This window comes from Panthera pardus, unplaced genomic scaffold, assembly GCF_024362965.1.
Source record: "Panthera pardus isolate Hobbes unplaced genomic scaffold, ASM2436296v1 HiC_scaffold_13, whole genome shotgun sequence".
NCBI lineage: Eukaryota > Metazoa > Chordata > Mammalia > Carnivora > Felidae > Panthera > Panthera pardus.
The window spans coordinates 193,171,926-193,199,469 of record NW_026526688.1 but is presented as its reverse complement, the minus strand read 5'-3'; the positions used below and the strand labels follow the sequence as shown (position 1 = coordinate 193,199,469).

The 27,544-nt window shown below is 37.0% G+C and overlaps 1 protein-coding gene across 2 annotated transcripts in view; it reads right to left on the bottom strand.

Annotated features, from left to right (window-relative positions):
- Nucleotides 1-27,544, bottom strand: part of FBXL5 (F-box and leucine rich repeat protein 5) — a 48,129-nt gene that overhangs the window by 6,338 nt on the left and 14,247 nt on the right. For both annotated transcript variants that reach the window (XM_053901675.1, XM_019453671.2), the window contains exons 3-10: nucleotides 26,972-27,067; nucleotides 24,198-24,384; nucleotides 21,673-21,855; nucleotides 19,571-19,696; nucleotides 15,937-16,085; nucleotides 15,225-15,307; nucleotides 13,552-14,277; nucleotides 1,501-1,649 (exon numbers count right to left, since the gene is read on the bottom strand). In XM_053901675.1, coding sequence (XP_053757650.1) covers nucleotides 1,501-1,649; nucleotides 13,552-14,277; nucleotides 15,225-15,307; nucleotides 15,937-16,085; nucleotides 19,571-19,696; nucleotides 21,673-21,855; nucleotides 24,198-24,384; nucleotides 26,972-27,067 — 1,699 coding nt within the window. The remainder of the gene's footprint in view (nucleotides 1-1,500; nucleotides 1,650-13,551; nucleotides 14,278-15,224; nucleotides 15,308-15,936; nucleotides 16,086-19,570; nucleotides 19,697-21,672; nucleotides 21,856-24,197; nucleotides 24,385-26,971; nucleotides 27,068-27,544) is intronic.

Genomic DNA, 27,544 nt, shown 5'->3' with positions numbered 1-27,544 from the left:
AACAAATCTAGCAAATTCAATTGTGACATTTATTCCCACAAACATAACCTATGCTAAAATCAATTGTGGACAATTCAAGTGCAAGACAAAGATGAGAATGTTTTCTTATAAAAATAACTGCTTACTGGTTACTTTTCATAATATGTCCTATAAACCTTGGGAAGTACAACACTGCATGTACAATGACAGCCGTGCATTAAAAAAAAAATCTCCCATCTCAAATTCACTGCCATCTACAAAAGCAGCAAATTGTTCATGGAAGCAATCAAACTTACTTGTTGTACACTTAGAGGCTGCAACTAAACGACATTCATTCTCACCATTCCTGGATTATACACTGAAGGCAAAGAAATGCTCCTATTTAGTGTTGCTGCTTCAAGAACAAGGGAAGTCATCTCTTGCGTGACCAATGTGATTCCACAAATAAAAGAGCTTCAGTCTCCTGTCTCTTTATATGTATTTAAGGAAAATCTAATCTCCCAGAAATAGCAATTTGCTAACTTCTCTGCCTACAAGTATGTCATTAAAGAGACCATTCCTCCAGTCTTCCTGGCTCCTGTCAATTGTTCTCCCTGAGAGAAACTCAGCTGATATTCCTGTCATCGTAAGATGACACAGGCTTTCAAGGAACAGTTTATGGTGTAAAAAGGTTCACAGCAGAATCTGAACTATACAAATATTTTTCCAGTTATAAATACAGGGGGTGATTTGCTTACTAATAACTGAGAAGCTTTTTATATGTTTCTAGAAACTTCAGTCTCTCCTAGTGACTATCAAAAGCCCAAAAGGGCATCGAATACCTTGAAAAAACATACTCAACAAGCTCACAAGGTAGGGATAGGTTTAAGAAAAAAAACAAAACAATCAAAATAGGTGTTTATCTAATGACTGTTAAAAGTAGGTTCGGGAATCAATCTCCATAACACTATAGGAATTTTAGTCATGTCTAAAGCAACTCAGCCTCTTCGATATCACATGGCAACCCCACCTCAAACTTCCATGAGATTGATTTGGAACCAGAGCCAGGATCCCCAAGAGGTTCCCATTACCAAAGTCCTCCTTTTCCAACTGCATTTTTTAAAGTTGTCCCACAAGAAAACTGAGTGATCATCCCTAAGAAACAGTGTATCTAGAACATCAATACATCTAAATTGTTAATGAGTGCTACATCACTAGAAGAGTTTCCCAAAATTTTATAAGAATTTTAGTATTTCTACAACTTACCATTTAAGAATGTATTAAACTGCTACATAGTCCAAAAATCTGGCATGACAGATATTTGAAATACCCATCTGCAAGAAAAACTTACCTTTATAGGAGCTAATTAATGAAAACATGTGATTTTTTAATTTTATCAAATGTAAAGGACTACCACTGAAAGTAAAACAGTTTGGTAATTACAAATCTAGAAAATTAAATACAAACCCTAAGAATTATCAGAACTGCTAAAGTTTTTTAAATCTATTCCTTCAAAATTATCTCATTATTAAAAGGCATTACCGTTAATGTTGTCACAGTAGTAAAAGTATTCATCGTTTAGAGAAGGACATGCTGAGACCAAATCCTGCAAGCCTGCACCAGTTACAGTAAGACAACCAGAGAGATTAAGGTGCTCCAAATAAGGCAGCCCTCCTCCCAGAGTCAAAACCCTGTAAGAGAAACAATCCAACAATTAGAATATATTAATCTATGAAAATTATATATTCCTATGGCCTACTGGACCACTATTAACAGATCTTCCAATTTGATAAGGACAAAATTCAAGAATTTCTATAAAACACGGTAACTAACCTCCTACTTAGGCAGCAGTAATTTACCTGAGAAAAACTTCTTACACTTTTCCTCAAGACATTCAATAAACAAGTCTATGAAATTTTTCTTTAGAAGAACTTAACAGTAACTCAATTCTTAGAAAGAAGTACTAAATCTTGGAACTATAATCTTCATTCTCCTACAGACTAAGTGAAAATTATCAAGAAAATTACGGACTAGTTTTGGCAGTTCCTCAGAGTTAGAGAGCATACGACCCAACACTTCTCCTAGGCATATGCCCAAGACAACTGAAAACATATGTTCACACGGTAACTTGCAAAGAAATGTTCACAGCAGCATCATTCATAATAGCCAATAAGTGGAAGCAACCCAAATTTTAATTAATTAAAATGAATGGATAAACAGACATTATATAGCCATAAACTACTGACACATGCTACCAAATGGATGAACCCGGAAAACATCATGCTAAGTGAAAAAGGCCAGACACAAAAGGCCACATAGCATATGAATCTATTTTTTTATTACTTAAAAACATTTTTTTTCATGTTTATTTATTTTTGAGAGACGGAGACACAGCACGGTCAGGGGAGGGACAGAGAGATAGAGACACAGAATCCGAAGCAGGCTCCAGGCTCTGAGCTGTCAGCACAGAGCCTGATGTGGTTGCTTGAACCCACGAACTGTGAGAGCATAACCTGAGCCAAAGTCAGACGCCCAACTGACTGAGACACCCAGGCACCCTGAATCGATTTTTTTAATGTTTATTATCTTTTGAGAGAGACAGACAGAGAGAGAGCATGAGCCAGGGAGGAGCAGAGAGTGAAGGTGAGAAAGAACTGCAAGCAGGCTCAGCGCTGTCAGTGCAGAGCCCTACATGGGGCTCTAACCCACAAACCATGAGATCATGACCTGAGCAGAAATCAAGAGTCGGATGCTCAACTGAGCCACCCAGGTGCCCCTGTATGCATCTATTTACATGAACTATCCAAAACAGGCAGAATAGGCATAGAGACAAAGTAGATTGGAGGTTGCTAGGGGCTGGGGGCAAAGGGGAATAACTGTTAAACAGTATATAATTTCCCTATGGTATGAAGAAAATGTTTCTGAATTAGTGCTGATGCTTGCCAACCTTGTAAATCTACTAAAACCACTGATTTGTACACTTTAAAAGAATGAATTTAATGGTAAGTGAATTACATGTCAGTAAAAATGAAACCCTAATGGCATATCCTAGAATAAAAACATTAATATAAATAGGATAAAATGAGAAGTGAGCTCAAATGACAATGGCAGAGCTAAAAAAATATCAGGAACAAAACTGAGAACATTAATTTTCTGTACAATATAAAGTTCTGAAAACTGAAACAGTCTATCTTAAAAGAGATGCCAAGGGGCGCCTGGCTGGCTCAGTCGGTTGAGCATCCGACTTCGGCTCAGGTCATGATCTCGCGGTTTGTGAGTTCGAGCCCCACGTCCGGCTCTGTTCTGACAGCTTGGAGCTCGGAGCCTGGAGCCTACTTCGGATTCTGTGTCTCCCTCTCTCTCTGTCCCTCCCCCACTTGTGCTCTGTCTCTATCAAAAATAAATAAAATGTAATTTAAAAAAATATTTTAAAAAAAAGATGTCAAGAGAGGCTCTCATTGAGCTTAATGGGAAATCAAACAAGTCAAAAATAAATATGCAATTATAATACCATATGATGTACGGTCTCCCAGGAACACACAGAAGGGCACTGATGGGGGAAGGAGAGGGACCCAAAAAGGTTTCCTTTAAGAAGGGACATTTAAACTGTGATAGAAAAAAACAGAAATTGGCCAATAAATGTATGTTACAGACAGAGAAAGCAAATACAAATATCTAAATGTAAGAAATATGGTGCCTTGGAGGAAGAGAAAATAGATCCATATGGCTAAAGATAGGATGGCTCTGTGTGTGTGTGTGTGTGTGTGTGTGTGTGTGTGTGTGTGTGTGAGAAATGTCTGTTTCTTGTCTTTTTTTTTTTTTTTTTGGCAGGGGTGAGGATGTGACCAAATCAAAACTTAGAGATTTAAGAAATAAGATATAAACTACAGAGGTAAGCAAAGGCCAAGAATTTAGACTTAACCAAAGTGCAACTGAACTCACTGAAAGGTTTAGATAGAAGAGTAATAACAAGTAATAAGAAATGCATTCTAGGGAGATCACTCTAGTCTGCTTTTTACCACCAACGTCCAAGTATGTCAGGCACAAGCCTAACCCATAAAATGCAGGATGAATGAAACACAGGTTCTGCCCTCAACTGGGGAAAGAAATATTTAAACAAAGTATTGACAATATATGCAATAAGAAAACAAAAAGTTACAGAAGTATACAGAAGTTATAGAAACAATACAGACCAGGGAATGATTCCAAAATAGTAATCTTTAGAGGAATAGAACAAAATCCAGAATTCAACAATGTATAATTCACATTATCTGGTATCCAATCAAAAACTACTAGACATTCAAAGATCAGGAAGGAAATCAATCAATAGAAACAGACCAATAAATGATAATGATGGGATTAATAGACAATGACTTTAAAACAGTTTTATATTTTAAATATGCTCAAGGATTTAAAAACCATACAAACATAAAGGAACCAAAAAAACATATATTAATGTCTTTGTATGCTTTTGTATATTTACATATATTATTACATGTTTATGTGTGTGTGTATATACATATATATATGGAGGGGAACATACCAAATGAAACTTCTGTACTACAGATGAAAAATACAATTTCTGAAATAAAAATACACTGAGATTAGCAGTGATTAGACACTGTAGAAATGATTAGTGGACTTGAAGACACAACTAGATTAGCCTAAATAAAGCAGTATTACCACTACCACCACCACCAAAAAAAAAAAAAAAAAAAAAAAAACACCTTGGTATTATGGATTAAATTGTTATCACCTCTCTCCCCCTAAAAATATGCTGAAGTCCTAACACCTGGCATCTGTAACTTTGGTTGGAAATAAGGGCTTTGCAAATTTAATCAAGTTAGGATCAGGTCACTGGGGTGGACCTTAATCCAATATGACTGGTGTCCTTGTAAGAAGAGGAAAATTTGGACATAACAGAAAATGCCATGTGAAGACACAGACAGAGACTGGAGTTATGATGCCACTAGCCAATCAAAACACAGGTCTACCAGAAGCTGAAAGAGTTAAGGAAGGATCCTCCCTTAGACATTTTAGAGGGAGTATAGTTTGGCCAACACCTTGATCTGGAAAGCTAGCCTCTAGAAGTGTAAGAAAATAAAGTCTATCATTTTAATTACCAAAGACACTGCCATTTAACATAGCACTTTATGTTCTAGCCAGAGCAATTAGATAAGAAAAAAAATAAATAAAAGACACCCAGATTGGAAGGGGAGTAGTGAGATTATCTTTGTAGAAAGATCTTATATGTAGAAAACTCTAAAAAATTCATACAAAAAATTGTTAGAGCTAATAAATTCAGCAAAGTAGGATACAAAATCAACATGCAAAAATCAATTATATTTTTATATACTAGCAATGAGCAATCAGAAAAGGAAACTAAGAAAACAATTCTATCTACAATACCATCAAAAATTTTAAATACTTATGATTTTAATTGAAAAGGCAAAAGACTTAAACACTGAAAACTTAAACTACTGAAAGAAATTAAAGAAATGAAAACAGGGACTCAAACACCTGTATGCCAATTTTCACAACAGCATTATTCACAACAGCTAAAAGGTATAAAGGATCCAAGTGTCTAATGATGACATCAATCGATAAATAAAATGATGCATAAATACACTGGAGTATTATTCAGCTATAAAAAGGATGAAGAAAGGAAAAAAAAAAAAAAAAAAAAAAGAGGTTAGAGTGGGAAAGAGCCAAAGCATAAGAGACTCTTAAAAACGGAGAACAAACTGAGGGTTGATGGGGGCTGGGAGGGAGGGGAGGGTGGGTGATGGGTATTGAGGAGGGCATCTTTTGGGATGAGCACTGGGTGTTGTATGGAAACCAATTTGACAATAAATTTCATATATTGAAAAAATAAATAAATAAATAAAAAGGATGAAGTTCTGATACATGCTACCACATGGATGAACCTTGAAAACACTATGTGAAGTGAAACAGGCAGACACAAAAGGACAAGTGTTATGACTCCATTTAGATGATGTATCTAGGATATAGAAATGATACAAATACACAGAGACAGAAAGTAAAATAGAAGTTACCAGAGGCTGCGAAGGAAGAACAAGGAGTTACTGCTTGATAGTTATAGAGTTTCTGTTTTGAGTCTTGAAAAAGTTTTAGAACTGTATAGTGGTGAAGGCTACACAACACTGCAAATGTACTTAATGCCACTGAAATGTACACTTAAGAATGGCTAAAATGGTGGAACACCTGTGTGGCTCAGTTGGTTAAGCATCCAACTCTTGATTTCAGCTCAGGTCATGATCTCATGGTTCACAAGACTGAGCTCTATATAGGGCTTCGCGCTGACAGCATGGAGTCTGCTTGGGATTCTCTCTCTCCCTCTCTCTCTCTGCCCCTCCCCTGTGCATGCTCTTTCTCTCTTGAACTCTCTCAAAATAAACATTTAAAAAAAAAAAAAAAAGAATAGCTAAAATGGTAACCTCTATAGAACATATACTTTGCCATAATTTTTTTCTTAAAATGCATACAAACCCTGGAGCAAATATTAAGTAAATGAGGTACTAGCCAATAGGAGAAATAAAACAAGATGCTAAAAAGTACTTAATAAATCCAAAAGTCAGGATAAGACAGAACAAGAAGAAAAGATGAAACAAGAGGAAAACAAAGAGCAAGATGGTAGGCATAAGTTTAACAATATCAATAATTATATTAAATGTAAATGGTCTAAATACATCAATTAAATGACAGAGAATATCTGACTGAACAAAAAAAAGTAAGACCAGGAGCATCTGAGTAGTTCAGTTGGTTAAGTGTCTAATTCCTGATTTCAGCTCAGGTCAGGATCTCATGGTTCATGAGATCAACCTGCACTGAGCTCCAGGCTAACAGCATGGAACGTGCTTGGGATTCTCTCTCTCCCTCTCTCTGCCCCTCTCCTGTATACACATGCACTCTCTCCCTCAAAATAAAATAATTTTTTTTAATCTTGATTTTTCAATGTACATTTTTATAGTCAATGCTCTTGTCACAAACCCTATATAACCAATTTGCCAGAACTAATTGCTATCCCATCCCTGAACAGAACATAATGACTAACGCAGGATATCCTGACAGCTCCCAATTAGCACCTCTGTTCCCATACATTAAGTTGTATGAGTGCATGAGTTATATCTGTTCTCAAACCTACTGACATCAGTTGTACTTATTAATGTAATTGAATTAATTTTTAAACCAACATAACGAATACAAAAATTGTTTTTAAAAATTAAATTTGCATTTATTTCCTTAGCCTTTTTCCCAAGAAATGCACATAAAATGCACTAACTTTATTCTAATCTCTACTCAAAAAATGCTCTTTTCAAAGCCTTTCCTGTCTATCAAATATGAAGGAGCATTCTCTGTATTCTCTACTCTATACACTAACTTTACTTTTCTTCAGAACATTCAGTCTGATATTACATGTTTACTGACTATTTCTACCACTAAATTATACACTCTATGAAAGCTGGGAATGTATCTTATTTACTCTGGATCCGTAGCAATTAGAATAGTGCAAGTTATCTAGTAGGTGCTCAATAAATATCTAAATGATTTAGAAAGATTCCTTCAGGAAACTAAAGAAGTCATCTGCACTCAGATTGCAGACTTTTTCAGTTAGCTACCAGTCTAAATGATATTAGATGAGATATTCCTATGTGGTTCCCCGTTATCAAAATTAATTCTTCCTTAAATTCAAACTCAAAGTGTTTATTTCAAGGATATCTCATATGTAAACTCCTCACCACTACCTGTAAAACCATAAGGCAGAAATGCAATTTATTTCCATTCCCAATAGCAGTAAAGTTTTTATTTGTTATTTCTAAGGTTAATAGTATCAAAATTTAATAATAAGTGCCAAACTCACACTATGAAGTAACAACTAAAAATCACTTTCATGCTTTTCTTCAAATTTCACTTAGGAATTCACTTCCTGCCTTGGAGGGAAGTAGGGGTGGAAATTCTTCAGTATTCAAACAAAGCCCTATCATTCTTCTGTTATATGAAATATGCCCTTTTCTAGCATTTTCTAAACCTTACCAGAAAGTTTCTAAACCCTTTTTCACTGAAAGCAAATAGAAAAAACATCTTAATTAGATTCATCAAAAATTTTGACTCCCTTTGAAATTGATTTTTAACTATGCAGAATTTTTAATAAATTCTGGCTTATTTAAAAATATACCAACAAAACTAAAGAAACACAGGAAAACTGCCATTTCCTCAGACATCACCGCAGTTCTGAAATATTACAAATGGTCATATGTCTTATTTCATTCTTTGGACAATAAAACTGGTCACGTTGAAAACTCAACTGAGGGGCACCAGGCTTGTTCTCAGGGTTGTGAATTTGAACCTCATGTTGGATGTAAACATTACTTAAATAAAAATGAGAAAGAAAGAAAGAAAGAAAGAAAGAAAGAAAGAAAGAAAGAAAGAAAGAAAAAGAAAGAAAAAGGAAGGAAGGAAGAGGGAGGGAAGGGAGGAAGGAAGGAAGAGAAAAAGTAACTAAACAGAGCCACAAATAAGTTTTAAAAAAAATTTTTTTTAATGTTTATTTATTTTTGGGACAGAGAGAGAGCATGAACGGGGGAGGGGCAGAGAGAGAGGGAGACACAGAATCAGAAGCAGGCTCCAGGCTCTGAGCCATCAGCCCAGAGCCCGACGCGGGGCTCGAACTCACAGGCCGTGAGATCGTGACCTAAGCTGAAGTCGGACGCTCAACCAACTGAGCCACCCAGGCGCCCCTCACGAATAAGTTTTAATACGGCATAGTAGTAACGAAAAAGATAATGGTATTGGAAATGAATTTTAGGTTTTAAATTGAACCAAAAATTCCTTTTACTTTAAAACCAAGTTACATTCAAACACAACTAAAGCCACATCAGGAATACATATATTAAAAAACACAATAAAGAAGCCTGGATGACTCAATCGGTTAAGTGCCTGACTCTTGATTTTGGCTCAGGTCATGCTCTCACAGTACACAGGTTCAAGCCCCGGGCTTGGGCAACAAGCCCTGGGCTGGGCTGACAAAGTCAGAACCTGTCTGGGATTCTCCCTCTTGCGCGCACTCTCTCTCTCTGCTCTTCCTCTGCTCGTGCTCTCTTTCAAAATAAATAAGTAAACATTTTAAATATATATATACAATATGGGCACCTGGGTGGCTCAGTTGGTTAAGCGTCCAACTTTGGCTCAGGTCACGATCTCACAATTTGTGAGTTCAAGACCCACGTCAGGCTCTATGCTGACAGCTGGGAGCCTGGAGCTTGCTTAGATTCTGTGTCTCTGTGTCTCCCTCTCTCTCTGCCCCTCCCCTGCTCATGCTGTCTCTCTCTCAAAAATAAATAAACGGTAAAAAAAAAAAAAAAATTAAAAAAAATATATATATAGTAAAAAGTTTAAAAAGGAACAAAATGAGAATATGGTTGTCTTTTGCTTTTTATTGCTTTAACTGCAGTCTATGCATTTGGGTTTGAATACACAGAAAATTAATGGAATGATGCACAGCAGCCCAACCATAATGGCAGGAGTTACCTCAGGGGGAAACACTCTTGGTACAGGACTTCTGAAAGATTTTTGTAATAACCTCATATTAAGTATCTTTTATAATGGTAGGGAAGTATTAGGTTTTGTGCTTGGTAAATTCTTCATCATAAAATATCTGACCATCTGATTATTAAAGAGATCTGGTAAGGGGCCCCTGGGTGGCTCAGTCGGTTAAGTGTCCAACTCATGATTTCGGCTCAGATCATGATCTCAGTTTGTGAGACTGAGTCCCATGTAGGGCTCTGTGCTGACAGCGTGCTTGGGATTCTCTCTCCCTCTCTTTCTGCCCCTCCCCCACTGGTGCACACATGCTCTCTAAATAAATCAATAAATAAGTAAGTCTGGTAACATTCAAATCTACACTGACCCTTAAAGAACATGGAGGTCAGGCATGCCAACAATCCCCACCTCACACAGTAGAAAATCTGAGTGTAACTTTTGACTCCCAAACACTTTACTAATAGCTCACTTTTGACTAGAAGCCTTACCCATAACATAAACAATTAACACATATTTTATGTTATATATGTATTATAGACTGCATCCCTACAATAAAGGAAGCTAGAAAAAATAAAATGTTATAAAGAAAATCATAAGGAAGGGAAACTATATTTACAGCACTGTACTATATTTATAAAACAAAACAAAACAAAACCCTGTGTCTAAGTGGACCCACACAGTTCAAATCCATGCTGTTTCAAGGCTCTACTGTATCACAGGGCAAAAGAGAAAACACTAATCAGTTTCCAAAGGCTCATATCAAAACTAATCAGGGGTGCCTTGATGGCTCAGTTGGTTGAGCTTCTGACTTTGGCTCAAGTCATGATCTCATGGGTTCGTGAGTTTGAGCCCCTGCATTGGGCTCTCTGCTGTCAGCAAGGAGCCACTTCCAATCCTCTGTCTCCCTCTCTCTGCACCTCCCCTGCTCATACCCTCTCTCAAAAATTAAAAAAAAAATTAAAAATAAAACATTAAAAAAAGGTAACAATTACTGCAGAACTGCTACTACTTAGTGAAAACCTACCATGCGTCACCTATTCATCTTATATAAGCCTCAGTTTAAGTGTTTTAGACAAAGCCAGTTATACAGGGGAAAAACAGTATCAAAAACAAACAAAAATCAAAAAACCAGTATCAACCTACACCAAGTCTGTCTGTCCCAAAAGTCAGTGAACCATGGTTCACTGGCATTTTCTCCAACACTTTGTGTAAGAACACTTAATAACCTAACAGAGCTCCAAGTGGGTCCTATAAAACATGTAATAGAACCTAGGTGCTGAGAAGAGCTACCTCTCTGAGCTAACGAATGTCTCCCCTCCACCCTTCTTTGCTCTAAGAAGAAAGAGATCAATTTAATCTGCTAAAGATTTTATTGACAAAAAAAAGAGAAAGTAAAATATGGAACTTCTCACACATGGTCTATCTAGAACTTAAGAAGGCAGTACAAGTAGATCATGCTCAAAGATCAAAACCTCTAAACTCTGGCTACTCGATTCCAATACTACTCAACAGCGCTTTGCTTTTTGTAAAACTTAAAGGGTATATAATGGCATTAAATTACTTCTACAGACATTCCACATTTTTCAAAATCCCCAATACAATACCATGACTCATTTTAAGTTAAAAAGAGAAAAGAAAATCCCAAATAATGAAAGAATAAGTGTAATGCTGCACCCCTTAAAGATTTTTAGCAGGCCAAATTCTAGTATCAATGCCAATAAATTAGCAGAGAATTATTTTCTTTCCAAAAACCTTTACGAAGATCCCTTTCAGCTAACTTTTCTGTAGATTTAAAATAGGATTTTATTTATAAAAGTTTTAACTACAAATGTTTTTATAAGTTATTAAACCATGTGGGGTATATCTGAAATAAATATACCTTTTTGAGAGTGCCTGGGTGGTTCAGTTGGTTAAGTGTCCAACTTTGGCTCAGCTCATGACCTCGCAGTTCATGAGTTCAAGCCCCACATCGGGCTCTCTGCTGTCAGCATGGAGCCTGCTTCAGATGCTCTGTCCCCGGCTTTCTCTGCCTCTCCCCCACTCAATCTCTCTCAAAATAAACAAATAAACTTTAAATGTATATATTATATATATGTATATGTATTATATATATTATACATATATATAATATATATATACACACTGTATATACCTTTTTATAATGACCTAACTGCTTAAAGAACAAAGAGAGAATATAGAAGGCAACTCAAAAAATACTATTTTTCTGCTTTCCTACCTTCCATTTATATACCCTCAACCTACTTCTATATTCTACTTCCATTTATATACCCTCAACCTACTTCTATATTCTACTATTGCCCATACATATCCTTCACTACAACCAAACTGGATACAAGTCTCCTGTAAACATTCCCTACTGAGTCCAACTTAATCTGCTAAAGATCATACTTAGGAGAAAAGAGGGAGTATTAGGCTTTATGTTAGATGAACTCATTGTTTAGTTTGTCTAGCACCCCATTATTAAAGAGCCCTAGGGGCGCCTGGGTGGCTCAGTCGGTTCAGCACCTGACTTCAGCTCAGGTCATGCTCTCGCGGTCTGTGACTTCGAGCCCCGCATTGCGCTCTGTGCTGACAGCTCAGAGCCTGGAGCCTGCTTTCAGATTCTGTGCCTCCCTCTCTCTCTGCCCCTCCCCTGCTCATGCTCTGTCTCTCTCTGTCAAAAATAAATAAACATCAAAAAAAATTTTTTTTGAAGAGCCCGAGTAAAATTCAAGTCTATTATAGAGTAAAAGAGAAACACATAATCAATTTCTAAAAGTTCGTATCAAAGACAAAATAATTATTGCATATTATTAAGGCTGAGAAGAGCCATAACAGCAAAAGAACCTAACAGCAGCTCCAACAGTGTTCTACTACCGTGTGCTCAAGTCCTCCCCACTGTTTGCAATGGTACCTTTTCCCACTGCCACCTACCAAAATCCTTCATTTTTATTCAAGATTCAACTCAATGTCATCTCTTCATTTAAAAAACATTTTTTTTTAAGTAGGCTCCATACCCAACATGGGGCTTGAACTCACAACACTGTAATCAAGAGTCAGATGCTCTACTGGGCCATCCAGGTGACCCTCTTCATTAAATCCTGTGATCATTTACTACAATTGAATGAGAGGTCTCTCTCTCTGTCTCTACTTTGATCCCCACAGAATCTTCGTTTGAAATGCCTTAAACGGTGGACACAAATAGGGGTGCCTGGGTGGCTCAGTCAATTAAGCATCTGACTCTTGATTTTAGCTCAGGTCTTTATCTCATGGTTTTGTGAGTTCAACCCCACACTGGGTTCTGTGCTGGCAGTGCAGAGGCCACCTGGGTTTCTCTCTCTCTCTCTCTCTCTCTCCTCTCTCTCTGCCCCTCCCCTAGTCACTCTGTCTCTCTCTCAAAATAAATAAATAAACATAAAAAAAACTTTTTTTAAAGAGTAGACACAAGCAACACACAGCAACAGAATATGGTATACATTATCTTCTTCTTTGCTACAAGTCCTTGAGGGAAAACTATCTTATTCACCTTTACATCCACTAAGGCACCTTAGAAAATGTGTAGGCATTTGCTAAGCACTGATTAAACTCTCAGTGGTCTTCCACAGGTCACAAAGAATTTAAATTGACTGAAATGAAACTTCGAGCTCAGGTTATATTGCTTCAATGCTCTGAAGTAGGACAGACTCTGGTGAACTCTTTTGCTTAAGTAAATCAGCTGAAAGTAATGACTTAGATTCCAATTTTTTTTAATGATTATTTATTTTTGAGAGAGAGAGACGGAACCAGCAGGGCAGGGGCAGAGTGAGAGGGAGACGCAGAAATCCTTAGCAGGCTCCAGACTCCGAGCTGCCAGCCGAGCCTGACACGGGGCTCGAACTCCCAAGCAGTGAGTTCTTGATCTGAGCGGCAGTCAGACTCTTAACCAACTGAGCCCCTAGATTCCAACCCAGGAGCCCCTAGATTCCAACTTTTATCTCATATTTGAGAATGTGAACATGTCCACTTCCTAATATTCTGCAACAGGTCGCTTACCTGAGACCATGATCTGTGATCTGATAACATCCGGACAGACTGAGAAACAGAAGTACACGTCCAGTCTCTTGGTCAGATTTTTCACTCCCAGAGTAAATTAAGTCTTTTCCTCTGAGCAGTCTAGTCCTTGATGCTTTTTTACACGATGCAGAAGACTCTGGGAGCGCTGACATAGTTCTCAGAGCTGTCCCTGTACAACAAAACGAATGACCGCAATATGCAAAGGCCGGGGAAGCGCCATGCTGCTGCCAACAGACACTAGTCCTTAGTCCCACAATATCGTGACTGTAACAGGCAGAGGAGGAACAACTAAAGTTGGATGCTGTTTCCATCACACAAAGACTTTCAACATTTCTGTGTCTCCATTCTACAGCATCTTCAATATCAGCCAAATCTTCAGCATCTAACATCCACACATACGGAGAAGGGAAATTTTCAGAAGAAACGGGCTTAGTCCAGGGGTGTTCGTTATCCATGTCTTCTCCGATGCCTTTGTTAGTTAAATCGTGCAAACGAGCATACTGCTTGGTGGACTGCATGGTAATGTCTTTATTCTTCCATGGAGTCGAAGTAATTTTGCTCGTAGAAGTTTTCAAAAGGCCACTCTGATGAGATGTCAGAATTCCAAGGGCTCTAGAAATCTTCTCTAGAGCCACATCTGTGATTTTTTCACATCCAGACAGGTCAAGATGCCGAAGACTTTGGCAGCAACCAAGCCAAGACCAACTATAATTAAGAAGTAACAAGACTATTAGTGGATATTGTTAAAATCTTCAAAAGTATATGAAAGGTCTAAATATGAAGTTCTAAAATCTTCAAAAGTATATGAAAACTAGAAGAAAGATTTAAAATCTAATATAATCAATCACATATTTACTGAACATCTACTGTCAGGCACCATTTTACATGGTAGGATAGGAAAAGACAGGAAGAGTAATTAGGGACTAAGAGTACTGCTAACATAATAGAAGGGTAAGGGAAGGGTAGAAAGGTATGGAAGGGAGAGACTTCACTTATTTTTTTGAAAAGTAACCAGTGGAGGCAAGGCGGTACACACATCAAAGAAAGAGAATAACTAGTAATTACAGGCGGAAGATCCAGACGAAACAAGCTCTAGCATCTGAGAGAGAATTAGCCATAGCCAGAGAAGAGTACACCTCTCCCTCTGAAACAGGCAGAGAGGTGCTGATACAAATGCTACAGTGGGAAAGAGAAGAGTGAGGCAAAATCAGAAGGAAAGTGATAGCACCTAAGGAAATAAAACCTGTGAAGACTATGGCTTGACCAAAGTGTTATAGTTTCAGAGTATGAAGAATGTAAGCGGGAGCTTTGCCAAATGGCACTGGGAGCCCAAATGAAACTAGAAACTTCTTAAAAACGTATAGTGCCAATCTACATGACTGTACAGCAAGGCTCAAAGGTCTAGACACAGTACAGGATTATAAAGACAAAAGGAAGATGCAGATTCAAGTTTTGGATCAGCAGGAACCCATGGACAAAAGCAAAGAACTGGAGGGTGCTATCAAGTTGTAACCATACATGACTGAGATCTATCTGGATAGTAACAAATAATAGCACAATTAAACTGCAATTATAAAAATAAGAAACTACAGAACAATTCTACTAATTCATAAGTAGAAATCCTTATACTGAAATATTTAAAAATAACTCACCTGTCAAATGCAGAATCTGAAATGTCAGTCTGGGTAAGATCCAAATGCTCCAAGTTAGGACAAAGTTCTAAAATTTGCCTAACCTAATGGGGGGGTGGGGGTGGGGGGGGGAGAGGGGGAAATCACTGTGAAAATCTGCAGACTTTTAGTTAGATTGAAAAAGACGTAACTTTTAATAAATAATATAAGCCAGTAGTTCCCAAGCTTTTGTGCATGTAAAAATTATTTGGATACTGCACTACAAATATATATTCTGGGCTCAAACTCTCAACAATCTGTTTTGGTAACCATAATACTAGACCCAGGAAATTTATATTTTTAAGGAATACCCAAGGATATTCTGATGCAGACTTTTAAAACAGTGATTTAATCTCACTTGCCCATTTTACCATGCCTTACATATCAAGAATCATATAAAACTGGGCTTTCTCACTTAGTATCTGTGAAACTGAATAAATTATTTAACCTCTCCTAGTCTTGGTTTCCTTCCTATAATGTGCACAGTTATCTACATATAAAGATACTATGAAAACTGACACGAAATAACATGGAAGTCAGCAGTGTATGCCTACCCATGGGAGAGCACTCTCCCGGGTAAAAGGGTGGGTTTTTTTTCTTTTTCTCCCCTTAATTAAATTCAGAAATAAGTAAACCAAATGTAGATCACTGCTACTTTTTCTTAATACCCAAACTAGTGCCAATTTATACATACCATCTTGCTGGAAACTGCAGAGCTGTATGCTAATACTATAGTTTTTACTGAAGTACCAACATATGGTAGAACATCGTGAATTAAGCCATGAAGTAAACGTTTTTCCATTTGTGCAATGCTGATAGCAATCGATTCTTCGGCAGACTCCTCTGTAAAATGAATTTAAAAATCTAAGAATTTGATACACTAGTGATAATTAGGCTGCTCAAGGAATTACCAACTTATTACATATGAAATTCTTTTTGCCATTCTTAAACTCCCTTATGTATGCAAAGCAAATTAAATGGACAAGGTCTCACTCGCCAGAACTTAACATTTAACAAGTCTGACATTAAAAAGAGACAAAAGGAAAAAAAAAAGGTTTACAATGAGAATGAAAGGAAGACTTTTTCTCATTTGCTTCAAAGTTGAAAGCGATTTCCATATCAAAGTTGGTACAGCAGAGAGAAAGAAAAAATAACTCCAGTTTCAGACACTTTAAAAAGTTTTGGGGGAAAAAAAAACTGAATATTTAAAAGAATAGAAGCTCTTCAAGAAACTATAGGATATCAAAAGAAAAATGATCCATAATAAAAAGTATCATTTGTTCTTTTAGTAAAATAGAAGGGACAAAGAGAAGAAACTTAAAATAATCAAGTGAGCATGGGACGCCTGGGTGGCTCAGTCGGTTAAGTGTCTGACTCTTAATTTTGGCTCAGATCATGATCTCACCGTCGTGAGATCCAGCCCTATCTCTGGCTCCCACACTAGGCAATGAGCCTGCTTGGGATTCTCTTTCTCCCTCTCTCTCTGCCCCTCCCCTGCTTGCTTGCTCGCTCGCTCTCTCTCTCTCTCTCTCTCTCTCTCTCTCTCCCCCCGCCTCTCAAAAACAAATTTAAAACCACAAAAATTAAGTGAGCCTGGTCATAATGAATCAAGCAAAAGTAAAGTGCCTTAGAATTTTTTAAGAAGTTAAAATTAAGCACAGCATTTGGTTTTTGCTTAATAACTTTTTTTTTTCAGTTTATTTATTTATTTTGACAGAAAGGAGGAGAAGGAATGAGAGGAGGCGCTGACAGCTCAGAGCCAAATGCAGGTTTCAATCCCACAACCCTGGGATCACAACCTGAGCCAAAATGAAGAGTTCGGTGCTCAACTGACTGAGCCACCCAGGCACGCTCCGATGTTTGCTTAATCACTTCTGTAGAGCTTGGATACTTACAATGAAATGCAGGTCTATAACAACCAGCACAACAAAAACACTACAAATTCCAATTTGATGTAAGGGGGAAAACACACACTAACTACACTAAAAAGAATGAATACCTGTATCACCTTTCTCAGGATCCTATTATTATGTTTACCAAAGACCCAGCCTGAATGTCTCGAAACATAAAACAGTTCAACAGAGTAAGTTAAAGTCTCATTTCTTTTTTGAGAGAGAGAGAAACTGCGAGCACACAAACAGGGGAGAAGGAGACAGAAAATCTTAAGCAGGCTCCTTGCCCAGTGAGCAAGGAGTCCCACTCGAGGCTCAATCCCATGACCCTGGGATCATGACCTGAGCCAAAATTAAGAGTCAGACGTTCAACTGAGCTCCCCCCCCCCCGGTGCTCCCAAATCTCATATTTTTAAGTTTTTTTTAAACATTTATTTATTTTGGGGAGACAGAGCATAATAATTCTCAATTTGTGACTAATGTTTACATATTTACCCTAAATTCCTTGTTTAGCCAGACATATATGTAAAGTACAGAGATAAGAATTACTTTTAGCGGGGTGCCTGGGTGGCTCAGTCAGTTAAGTGTCCAACTCTAGATTTCAGCTTGGGTCATGATCTCACGGTTCGTGAGTTCAAGCCCCGCAACTGGCTCCAAACTGGCGGTGTGAAGCCTGCTTGGGATTCGCTCCCTCCCTCTCTCTGCCCCTCCCCAGCTCTCAGAATAAATAAATGAAAAGTTAAAAAAAAAAAAAAAAAAATGACTTTCAGCACACTCTATTTATTCTGGTATAATTTTATTCCCAAGTCAGTCTTTTGATTCTATAATCCTATCTAAATCTGTATTATTTACTGTGAAATCAAAAAAATATATTAATTAATTAAACATCCTATGAAGAACAGTATCTTTCTGCAAGACTAGTAAAGACAACTAAACTTAAAAAGCACGAACATAAAGCACAGTGGGTAGTTTAATATGAGATACACCAAACAGCTGAACAAATATATTACCTTAAGGCTCAATCATTACAGCCTTAACCTTTCCCTTTCAGTATGAATGCTTATGGATAAGCATGGTCTTTGGCTACAAGTGTGGACACAAATAGACTAAATTTGGTAAAGACTTTTAAAACTCAAATTTTTCAGAGGACCTTAACTAATCACCCTATTTAAAATTGTAACTTCTTTCCTCTCTTTCTGGCACCCTTTCCTTTTTTTTTTTCTCCACAGCACTAGATGCTATCCAATATGGCATATATATTTTGCCTGCATTTACTGTTTATCTCTCCTCTTCAAATTTTAAGCCCAAGGATTTTTTTTTTCCTATTTTGTTCACTATTAACCTCATGCTCAAGAGGGTTCTCTTGTCACAAGGTAAGCACATCACCAAATCTAACTGGCAAATATCTCTTCCTTACGTAGCACCCTCTAAATGTTCAAAACTGTAACACATAAACATTCAAAACTATGTAAAATGTGGCGACTTCACTTCAGACAAGTAAACTTGCTACTGAAATAATTTTTATATGCTTATAGTCCTCACTTTCTATATGTTTAGTTTTTTTGCCAGACCAGCTTACTATTTTTTAAGTGAGCAATTTAGAATAAAAATTCCCTAAAGTTTCAGTTTTACAAAGTATTAGTGTCTTGTCCCTTTTTTTTTTTTTACTATTTCATCAAGTTTTAGCAATTATTTCCTAGAACAGTACCTAAGACAGTATTTATTATCTTCCTCCCCCATACTCCCAAATAGCATCTTTCTGCACCTCTATCATGGCATTTTTTACTAAATACCTTGAATTAAGGATTACGTATTCCAAATTCTCTCCCATATGAGTTCTTTAACAGCAGGGATAACCTTAGTCACGCTTGAGTTCTCCCACAGTGCTTAAAGAATGGCTACCCTAGTTTTTACAATCCTTCGCCATTTACAGAGGATTTTCGTATATATATTACTTCCTAATTCCACAACAACCTTGTGAGGCAAGTGGTAGGACTATTTACAAATGAAGAAACAGGTTCAACAGCTTCACACTCCTTCCTCTAGGCCACAGAGGACTCAATAAACACTGCTGAACTGGTCAAATGAAATGGTCCTAAAAATCACATCGTAAACTGCAAAGTGCAATAATGGATGTACGTTACTTCAAAAAGGAGAACAGTCTTTAATTTTTTTAAGTATTTAAATATAAAAAAACCTCTGCACACACTCAACAATTACTTCAAACAGAATAAACTTTAAATCTGCTTATTATTCTTTCAAATCTTACAAAGTAGTAGACTTAAAAACACAAGTTTCTTTAGAAAACAGGTAAATGTTTCTTTAGAAAATGTGTAACCCTTAACAACACCTAGTAATCTGTAAACTCATAACTGCTGGACAGAGTACGAATCACCAGAGTCGCATGGACTAACGTGAACTCCCAACGTGGCTTACCAGACTCATCTACATCAGCGTCCTCATCCCACTCCTGAAAAGCACGACTTTCGTCTTTTCTGTTTTTCACCCATTCCTCGTCAGGTTCAGTATCAAGTTCAGCTGCTGGACCACTATACCAGTCACCTACTCCACAAATAAGTAAGAAAACAAAGTAAGATCACACTGGCTACCGCTGCCCAAAAAATCATCTATTTCCAATAAAAATCTCTGCACACAGAAAATGACTGAGTTCTAGGCAATGGGCCAGCTATTGTTAGAAATATTCAATCATGGTTAAAATATTACACGTAAATAGTACACAAAGGATCCATGTCAGACATACTAAAAAGAATTGTGAAAAATAACCATCAATAATCTTACATGCAATTTTAGAAATCATCAAAGAGAACTTAACCTTTCTCCCCTACTGTGACTTCACACTGGCACCAGTACCCTCCAAATGATGACAGCTAATAAAAGCAAGCACAGACTTTCTGCTCAGTAGTGAACAGTCGGCAGTTCAGCAACAGGTAGGAACGTAAAGTCGAAGGGGAAAGATTTAGGGAAAGCTAAACCAGAAATTGTCTAAAGACCCTGGAGAATACACTGCGATTAAATTATATGATTGTGAAGTGAGAGACAATGCAGAATTAACTTACTGAACTTTTAACATTATATCTAAAGTATGGTTTCTCAATCTCAACACTGTTGACATTCTGCGCTTGGGTAATCTTTGTTGTGCACTGGAGGGAATTTAGCAGAAACCCTGGCCTCTACTCACTGGAGGCCAGTATAATCTCCCAAAATAGAACAAACAAAAATGTTTCCATGGACATTTCAAAATGTCCCCTGGAAGGTGGTAAAATAAATTCTGATTGAGAAACACTGGAAACAAACACCATAAATAAATAAACAAACAAACATTTTTATTGAAACTTTTTGTTTAAACATATTAAAAAAAAAAAAAGCAGCATATTTAAGATCCGATGAACTCCATAGAAGTCTTGCACAGCATTTTCACCTTTGATCTTTATATCAAATGGTACCTCATTATCTTTTAATTCAAATTAGTTAACAGTTAAAAATATAACTAAACAAAAGGCATTAAATATATCCATATTCGCCTTGACTTTTCACTTAATATTTCATTTTCCTACAACTAATAGAAAAAATTATTCCACATCAAAATATTAATTCTAATCATTTGTCTACACAATACTTCAAATAGCTTTGCTCAAAAATATCTAACAACAGCTATTTTAAACATGCTATATACTAATAAAAAAATAAAACTTTTTAAATTCAATTTGTAACTTAATTATAAGAGAAACACATATTTCCACGTCCAAGTCATAAATTATAGAAAACAAAAAACTTTTACATAAATCTGAGGTTAAAAGAGTCACTTAGATGAAACTGTTTTAATTCAATGACAGAAAAATGTATAACATATTACTTGCATTTACTCCACGACTGCATTAAATGCTCATTAAAAGGCAATTTTCTTTAATTGTTCACACGTCAAAGTAACTTACCGCAGTGAATTAAATATGAAATTGTGATTTGTAGAATGAGGCATTACCAATCACAACAAAAACATGCTAAAGACAAAAACAGATTCAGTTACTTTGAGCCACTGCCAAGGCAGCCATAATGGTGCCTCATCTTTAAATTTTATGGAATTTATTCTATTATTTTTAAAATACTGAATCTATTTAAAGCTGTCTGACAATGCATTAATTTCATTTTTAACTCTGAACACACTCAAAAGTAGGAGGAAGCAGCATTTAAAAAGTAGCATAACAAATATTCATGAACTCATCACCTATCTTCAACAATTATCAACATTTTACCAATTATTTAGCAACCTCTCCCTTGTTTTTTCCTAATTATTTTAAAAGAAATTGCACGCGTCACATAAATCACTCACGGATACTTCAGCACTGCTAGTTTTTCAAAAGTAGTATACAAAGAACACGTGATCTAACTACGAAATCTACTTTTTGGTCAACCTCTCAGAATTTCCCTTCCTGACCTTGCTTATTAACATCTATGAATAATCATTTGAAAAAATGGATAGAAATTATTTTTTAAACAAGCTAAAAGTCACATTTACCTACCTCTAGCCCAATGAACAGGGTAAAGATGTTTCCAAAGCGATCCAGTTTTTGCGAGCTGAGACCATTTAGTGCTTACTTGACTGCATCGACATAATTCTTGAGGATTAAGATAACTGAAAATTGACAGCATTACCTCAGGAGGAAGATGGGTTATACCTGTGGATTGCTCTGACACTTCCGCTTCTGAAATAAAAAAGAAAAACTTGAACATTAAAGGCTGTAAGGGCAAATGCAGTAAGAAATTACAATCACATTTCTATAAATAAAGTTCAGTGCCTAAAGTCCACTCCTTCCTGCTTGCAAGATGTGAAAAGGAAATAACATGGATTAGTGGTAACATGGGGATGTTCAACTTGTTAAGAACCTGTAGGGTTAAACTATCATGGCCCAAATCATACTTCATCAGTGGGAGCTACAATCATGAACACAGAATTGACTTCCTCCTACAAAGGCATCACAGAAAAAACAATACTCACTTTGTAGCATAAGAAGCATCATTTGAAAAAGGAACCCAGCAGGTTTTACAGCTTCCAGTGTAGAGTCAGCCAGATGATGAGATCTCCAAGGCATTTTTAATGACACACACAAATCTCACAACACGTTCCACTCATCTATTAGGATTATGTCAGTATTTTCCTCGTGTTCCCTCTCTGATTTTCACATTTGATACAAGATGCCTGTGAAATCTAACTTCTATAACCATGGCTAACCTACTGTTTGTGAGCCAGTTGAGAAAATGTAAGCATTTCTAATGCTGGTATACATTTATCAGGAATCTTTTGTCAGCAACTATTATAAAAAATAGTCACTGAATGTCCAATTTCCCATAAAGAATTACTTTAGTAATTTTTTAAAAAATGCAAATGAGGCGCTACAATAAAGAATACAGAATACAAAAGATTCATCATTAAAGGATTACAAAGAATTTGAGGTACTTTGTACATCTGATTTGCCCTCAAAAAGCAACTTAAATACAGAAATGCTATGATCAAATTATTTTAAACTAACCCTTTTCAAATGGCAAATATTTAATCATAATACAGCTATAATTTGCTTTGAAGGAGTGGGAAAATTAAACGTAATAAGTGTGATGCTTTTAAACCCCATGTTGTAATTACAATTAAACTAGACACAACAGGTCTTGGCTTGGTGTCTAAGGCCCAAGCTGCATTTCAAAGTGCAGCACCCAAGTTTTATGGGTTTAATTATAGGTTCACCTATAAAAACATTTTTGTTTCAACATGTATCTCACCTACTTTGTTAAATAAAGAGAAAAGGACCAATTTCAAAGAATTTTAAGCAATTTTAAAAGGAATGTCATTGCTATTGCCCATGTAGAAACAGAAGAAATTTTTACTAGCCTGAGGATGCCAATTTTCCTCAATGAGGTTTTAAAAGGCAAAGCTATCAAAGATCTTTAAGAAAAATGAGGAAATAGTCTATGAATAAAAAAGGCAAACATATTTTACTTGCATTTGTCATTTGTTTTCTCATAACTGTACACAGAAAAACAGTACCTCTCATTCTCACTCCTGTCTGTATTACTGGATATAAGCTAATACAGTGACACATGGAAAAGGATGGAAATAAAACTATAAGCACAACTGATTTTAAAAACTGATGGAGGGGCCCTGAGTGGTTCAGTCAGTTAATTGTCCAAAGCTTCATTTTGGCTCAGATCATGATCTCACTCATGAGATCGAGCCCGATATCAGGCCCCACGCTGTCAGCCTGAGATTCTCTCTCTCTCCCTCCACCCCTCCCACATGCACACACTCTCTCTCAAAAATAAACCTTAAAAATTTTTTTTTTAAATGATGAGAAAAACAAGGAAGGATAAAATCAGCCACTATGGTCAATGGAGCTCAGAAAGTTGGATGATACTGCAAAAGTGCTCTGTATATGGTAGCTTTCAATAATTTTGATTGGCCAAAATAATAATTATTACTACTACTACATGAGTTCCTTTAAGAAACACTATATTATATTGTTTGTGGCCCAAATATACATTTTTTTTTTTAATTTTTATTTATTTTTCAGAGAAAGAGGGCCAGAGCACGAGCAGGGGAGGGGCAGAGAGAGAGGGAGACACAGAATCCCAAGCAGACTCCAGGCTCTGAGCTGTCAACAGAGCCCGATGCAGGGCTCAAACCCACAAACAGTGAGATCATGACCTGAGCTGAAGTCAGATGCTTAACGGACTGAGCCACCCAGGTGCCAACCCCCCCTGCCGCCGATGTTAAATTATCATAACATCAAATTCTTAGAAACTAGTCTTCAATTAAATGTACACTTGTAAATGAATGGTTTAAATTTATTCCTCAAACAAAATCTAAAGCTCATTATCAACAAGACACAGATGGCCTCAAAACTAAATCATTCATTATCTAAACATAGGAATCTCAGGGGCACCTGGCTGGCTCAGTCGGTAGAGCATGCAACTCTTAATCTCAGGGTCGTTAAGTCCCACATTAGGTGCGGAGTCTACTTAAAATAAAATAAAAAAATAAACATACGAATCTCACCTTTATCTGACTTTTCATCCACAGAATATTTAAAAAACTTCTGTCGCTCCTCAGCTTGATTCCACAGGCTAAGACCTCTAAGGAGTTCCGCAGTGTCCTTCTGAGAGCAGTGCTGTGCAATCACTTTCTTCTTAATATCCTTAAGCTCTTCATAGGTAAAATATTCCATTAACATTGGCTGAAAAACCTAAATGAAACAAAATATTCATAAGTAAATATGCCTAACTAGTTTTGTTTACTCTACACCTTTTTTTTTTTAATGTTTATTTAGTTTTAAGAGAGACAGAATGCAAGCGGGGGAGGGGCAGAGAAAGAGAGACACAGATCCAAAGCAGGCTCCAGGCTCTGAGCTGCCAGCACAGAGCCCAATTTGGGGCTCGCACCTGTGAACCAGGAGATCACGACCCAAGTGGAAGTCAGACACTCAACCGACAGAGCCACCCAGGTGCCCCAGAGATTCCTATGTATGGATTTTTTTTTTAATGTTTATTTTTAAAAGATAGAGTATGAGCAGAGGAGGAACAGAGAGAGAGAGGGAGACACAGAATCTGAAGCAGGCTCCAGGTTCTGAGTTGTCAGCACAGAGCCCGATGAAGACCTTGAACTAGTGAACCTCAAGATCATGACCTGAGCCGAAGTCAAAGGCTTAACCGACTGAGCCACCCAGGCGTCCCTATACCTTTTAAATTATTAATGGCTCGAGTGTAGTATTATGACCTCGTATTTCAAAAAAATAAAAATTTTACTTGTTGCCACCAAGTTAGTTTAGCCAAAAAAGTGTGTAAAGAATATCACCAAAAGACTCTTCTTTCTACAGCTTCTCTAATAAATCCCATGGAATTTAAAAGCATCAAAAGCAAAAGTTTTTCTGTACAAACACTCTTATCAGTCTCATATGGTTAGACATTTAGATCAATTAACTGCCTTCTGATACCTCAGTAACTGAACTCTACCTCAACAGGGCCTCTAAATCATGAGAAAGATACCCAGTGTACTAAGAACCATAAAACTCAGAGGTCTACTGAGACCTTGAACTATCTATATTTCTTCTTCGAAACAGATGCTTAGTCCCAACCTCCAATTTACAGAATTAGAATCCTGAAGAAGTAAAGACAAGGCTTTTGTTTTTTAGGGTGGGAAGGGGGGGGGGTTCCAAGATCATTTTGATGTACATCACAGGTTAAGAAACACTATTTAATAACTCAGTGGCTTCAGTGGTGGTTTCGCCACAATGACTTGGGGACCTTTCAATATATCCAGGCCAGTATCTCTCACCTGATTTAATTAGTCCGAAGAGAGTTGAAAGTTTTATTTTATTTTTTTTAAATATAGATCTGATTATAAGGTGAAGCCATAAGTGAGAATGACCACAGTAACTAATCTGCAACGAAACAAGAATCCAGCTCCTCAAAATTATTTATTTTTCTATTCTTTACCCTAATCCTGATATTCACCCCATTTTAGAGAAAAAAGAGAATGGAAAAATGTTTTGCTCATCCACTCAGTGATAACCCAGTATGTGTGTAGTAGGAATAAAATTGGTAAGTTTAACACTACCATTTGATTACCAAAATGTACTACAAAAAAAAGATCCGAAAAAATTCTTTTTTTTTTTAATTTTTTTTTTTTTTTTTTTAACATTTATTTATTTTTGAGAGAGAGAGAGACAGAGCATGAACGGGGGAGGGTCAGAGAGAGGGAGACACAGAATCCGAAACAGGCTCCAGGCTCTGAGCTGTCAGCACAGAGCCCGACGCAGGGCTCGAACTCAAAGACCGCGAGATCATGACCTGAGCCGAAGTCGGCTGCTTAACCGACTGAACCACCCAGGTGCCCCATGTCCAACTCTTGATTTCAGCTCAGGTTCATGAGTTCGGCCCTGTGTTGGGCTCCTCCCTGACGATGCTGAGCCTACCTGGGATTTTTCTCTCCCTCTCTGTCTGCCCCTCCATGGATTGCTCTCTCTCAAAATAAATAAACTTAAAAAAATTAATGGGTTTAAAGCTTTAAGAGCTTATAAAATTTATTTATTTTTCGGTGTTTATTCTATTATTGAGAGAGAGGACAAACCGCGGAGGGGCAGAGAGAGAGGGAGACAGAGGATCCAAAGCAGGTTCCTCAATGACAGCAGCAAGCCCAATGTGGGGCTCAAACTTACGAAACCACGAGATCATGACCTGAGCCAAAGTGGGACACTTAACTGACTGAGCCACCCAGGCACCCCAGTAAAAATTCTTTAAACTTAGCATGAAAATACACAAAACATTAAAAAGTTTAAAGAATCCCCTAAAGGTTCTATGAAGACATTAAGGTAACATAAAACGCTATTAACATTCAATACAATGCCATCTACATAGTAAGAAAATAAATATTAGTTGACTAATTGAATTAAATAATGGATTCAAAGAGGGACCCCCGGGTGGTGGCTCAGTTCACTAGTTCAAGCTCCAAGTTGGGCTCTGTGCTGACAGCTCAAGAGCCTGGAGCCTGCTTCAGATTCTGTGTCTTGCTCTCTCTCTGCCCCTCTCATGCTTGCACTCTCTCTCTCTCAAAACTAAACATACATACATACATACATACATACATACATACATAAAGGATTCAATGAAAAGCAACCAAGGGAACAAAATTAATGTTTTTCTTGGGGTTTTCTTCCTTTCCTAAAATGAACTGGAGGCTTATCTTCCTGTGCATTATTTTGAAGAATGAAAGGCAAAATAACATCTTAAAAATTTCATAGATCAAATTTATAAGGGAGAAAAAATTATGCTTACCTCCTCCTCCTCTTTCATGTGAGGAAGAAAATCTCTTGTAAAAGCCTCCAATCTCTCTTTCAGCTGTTTTGCATAATTTAACTGCTCACATTCATTCTAGAAACATAAAAAAAAAATTACATCCTATAAAAGTTTTGCTTCATTATTTACACTGTACTGATCCTAGGAAATCAGTTTAAAATGCAACATAAAACCTCAGGAAAAAGAATAGACTGACAAATAGCAAAGTGGTCTCTGTACTTTTCAAAGCATAAAAGATACCCTTAAAGGGGCACCTGGGTGGCTCAGGTGGTTAAGCATCCGACTTTGGTTCAGGCCATGATCTCGCGTTCTGTGAGTTTGAGCCCTGTGTCAGGCTCTGTGCTGATAGCTCAGAGTCTGGAGCCTGCTTTAGATTCTGTGTCTTCCTCTCTCTGACTCACCCCCACTCATGCTCAATCTCTTTCTCTCAAAAAATAAGTATCAAAAATTAAAAAAAAAAAAAGATGTCTTTAAATTATCTTGCAAAGGAAACTTGGATTTTTAGTAATGTGATCTTATACTTCTTTAAAATGTCATAAAGTTGGGCCGCCT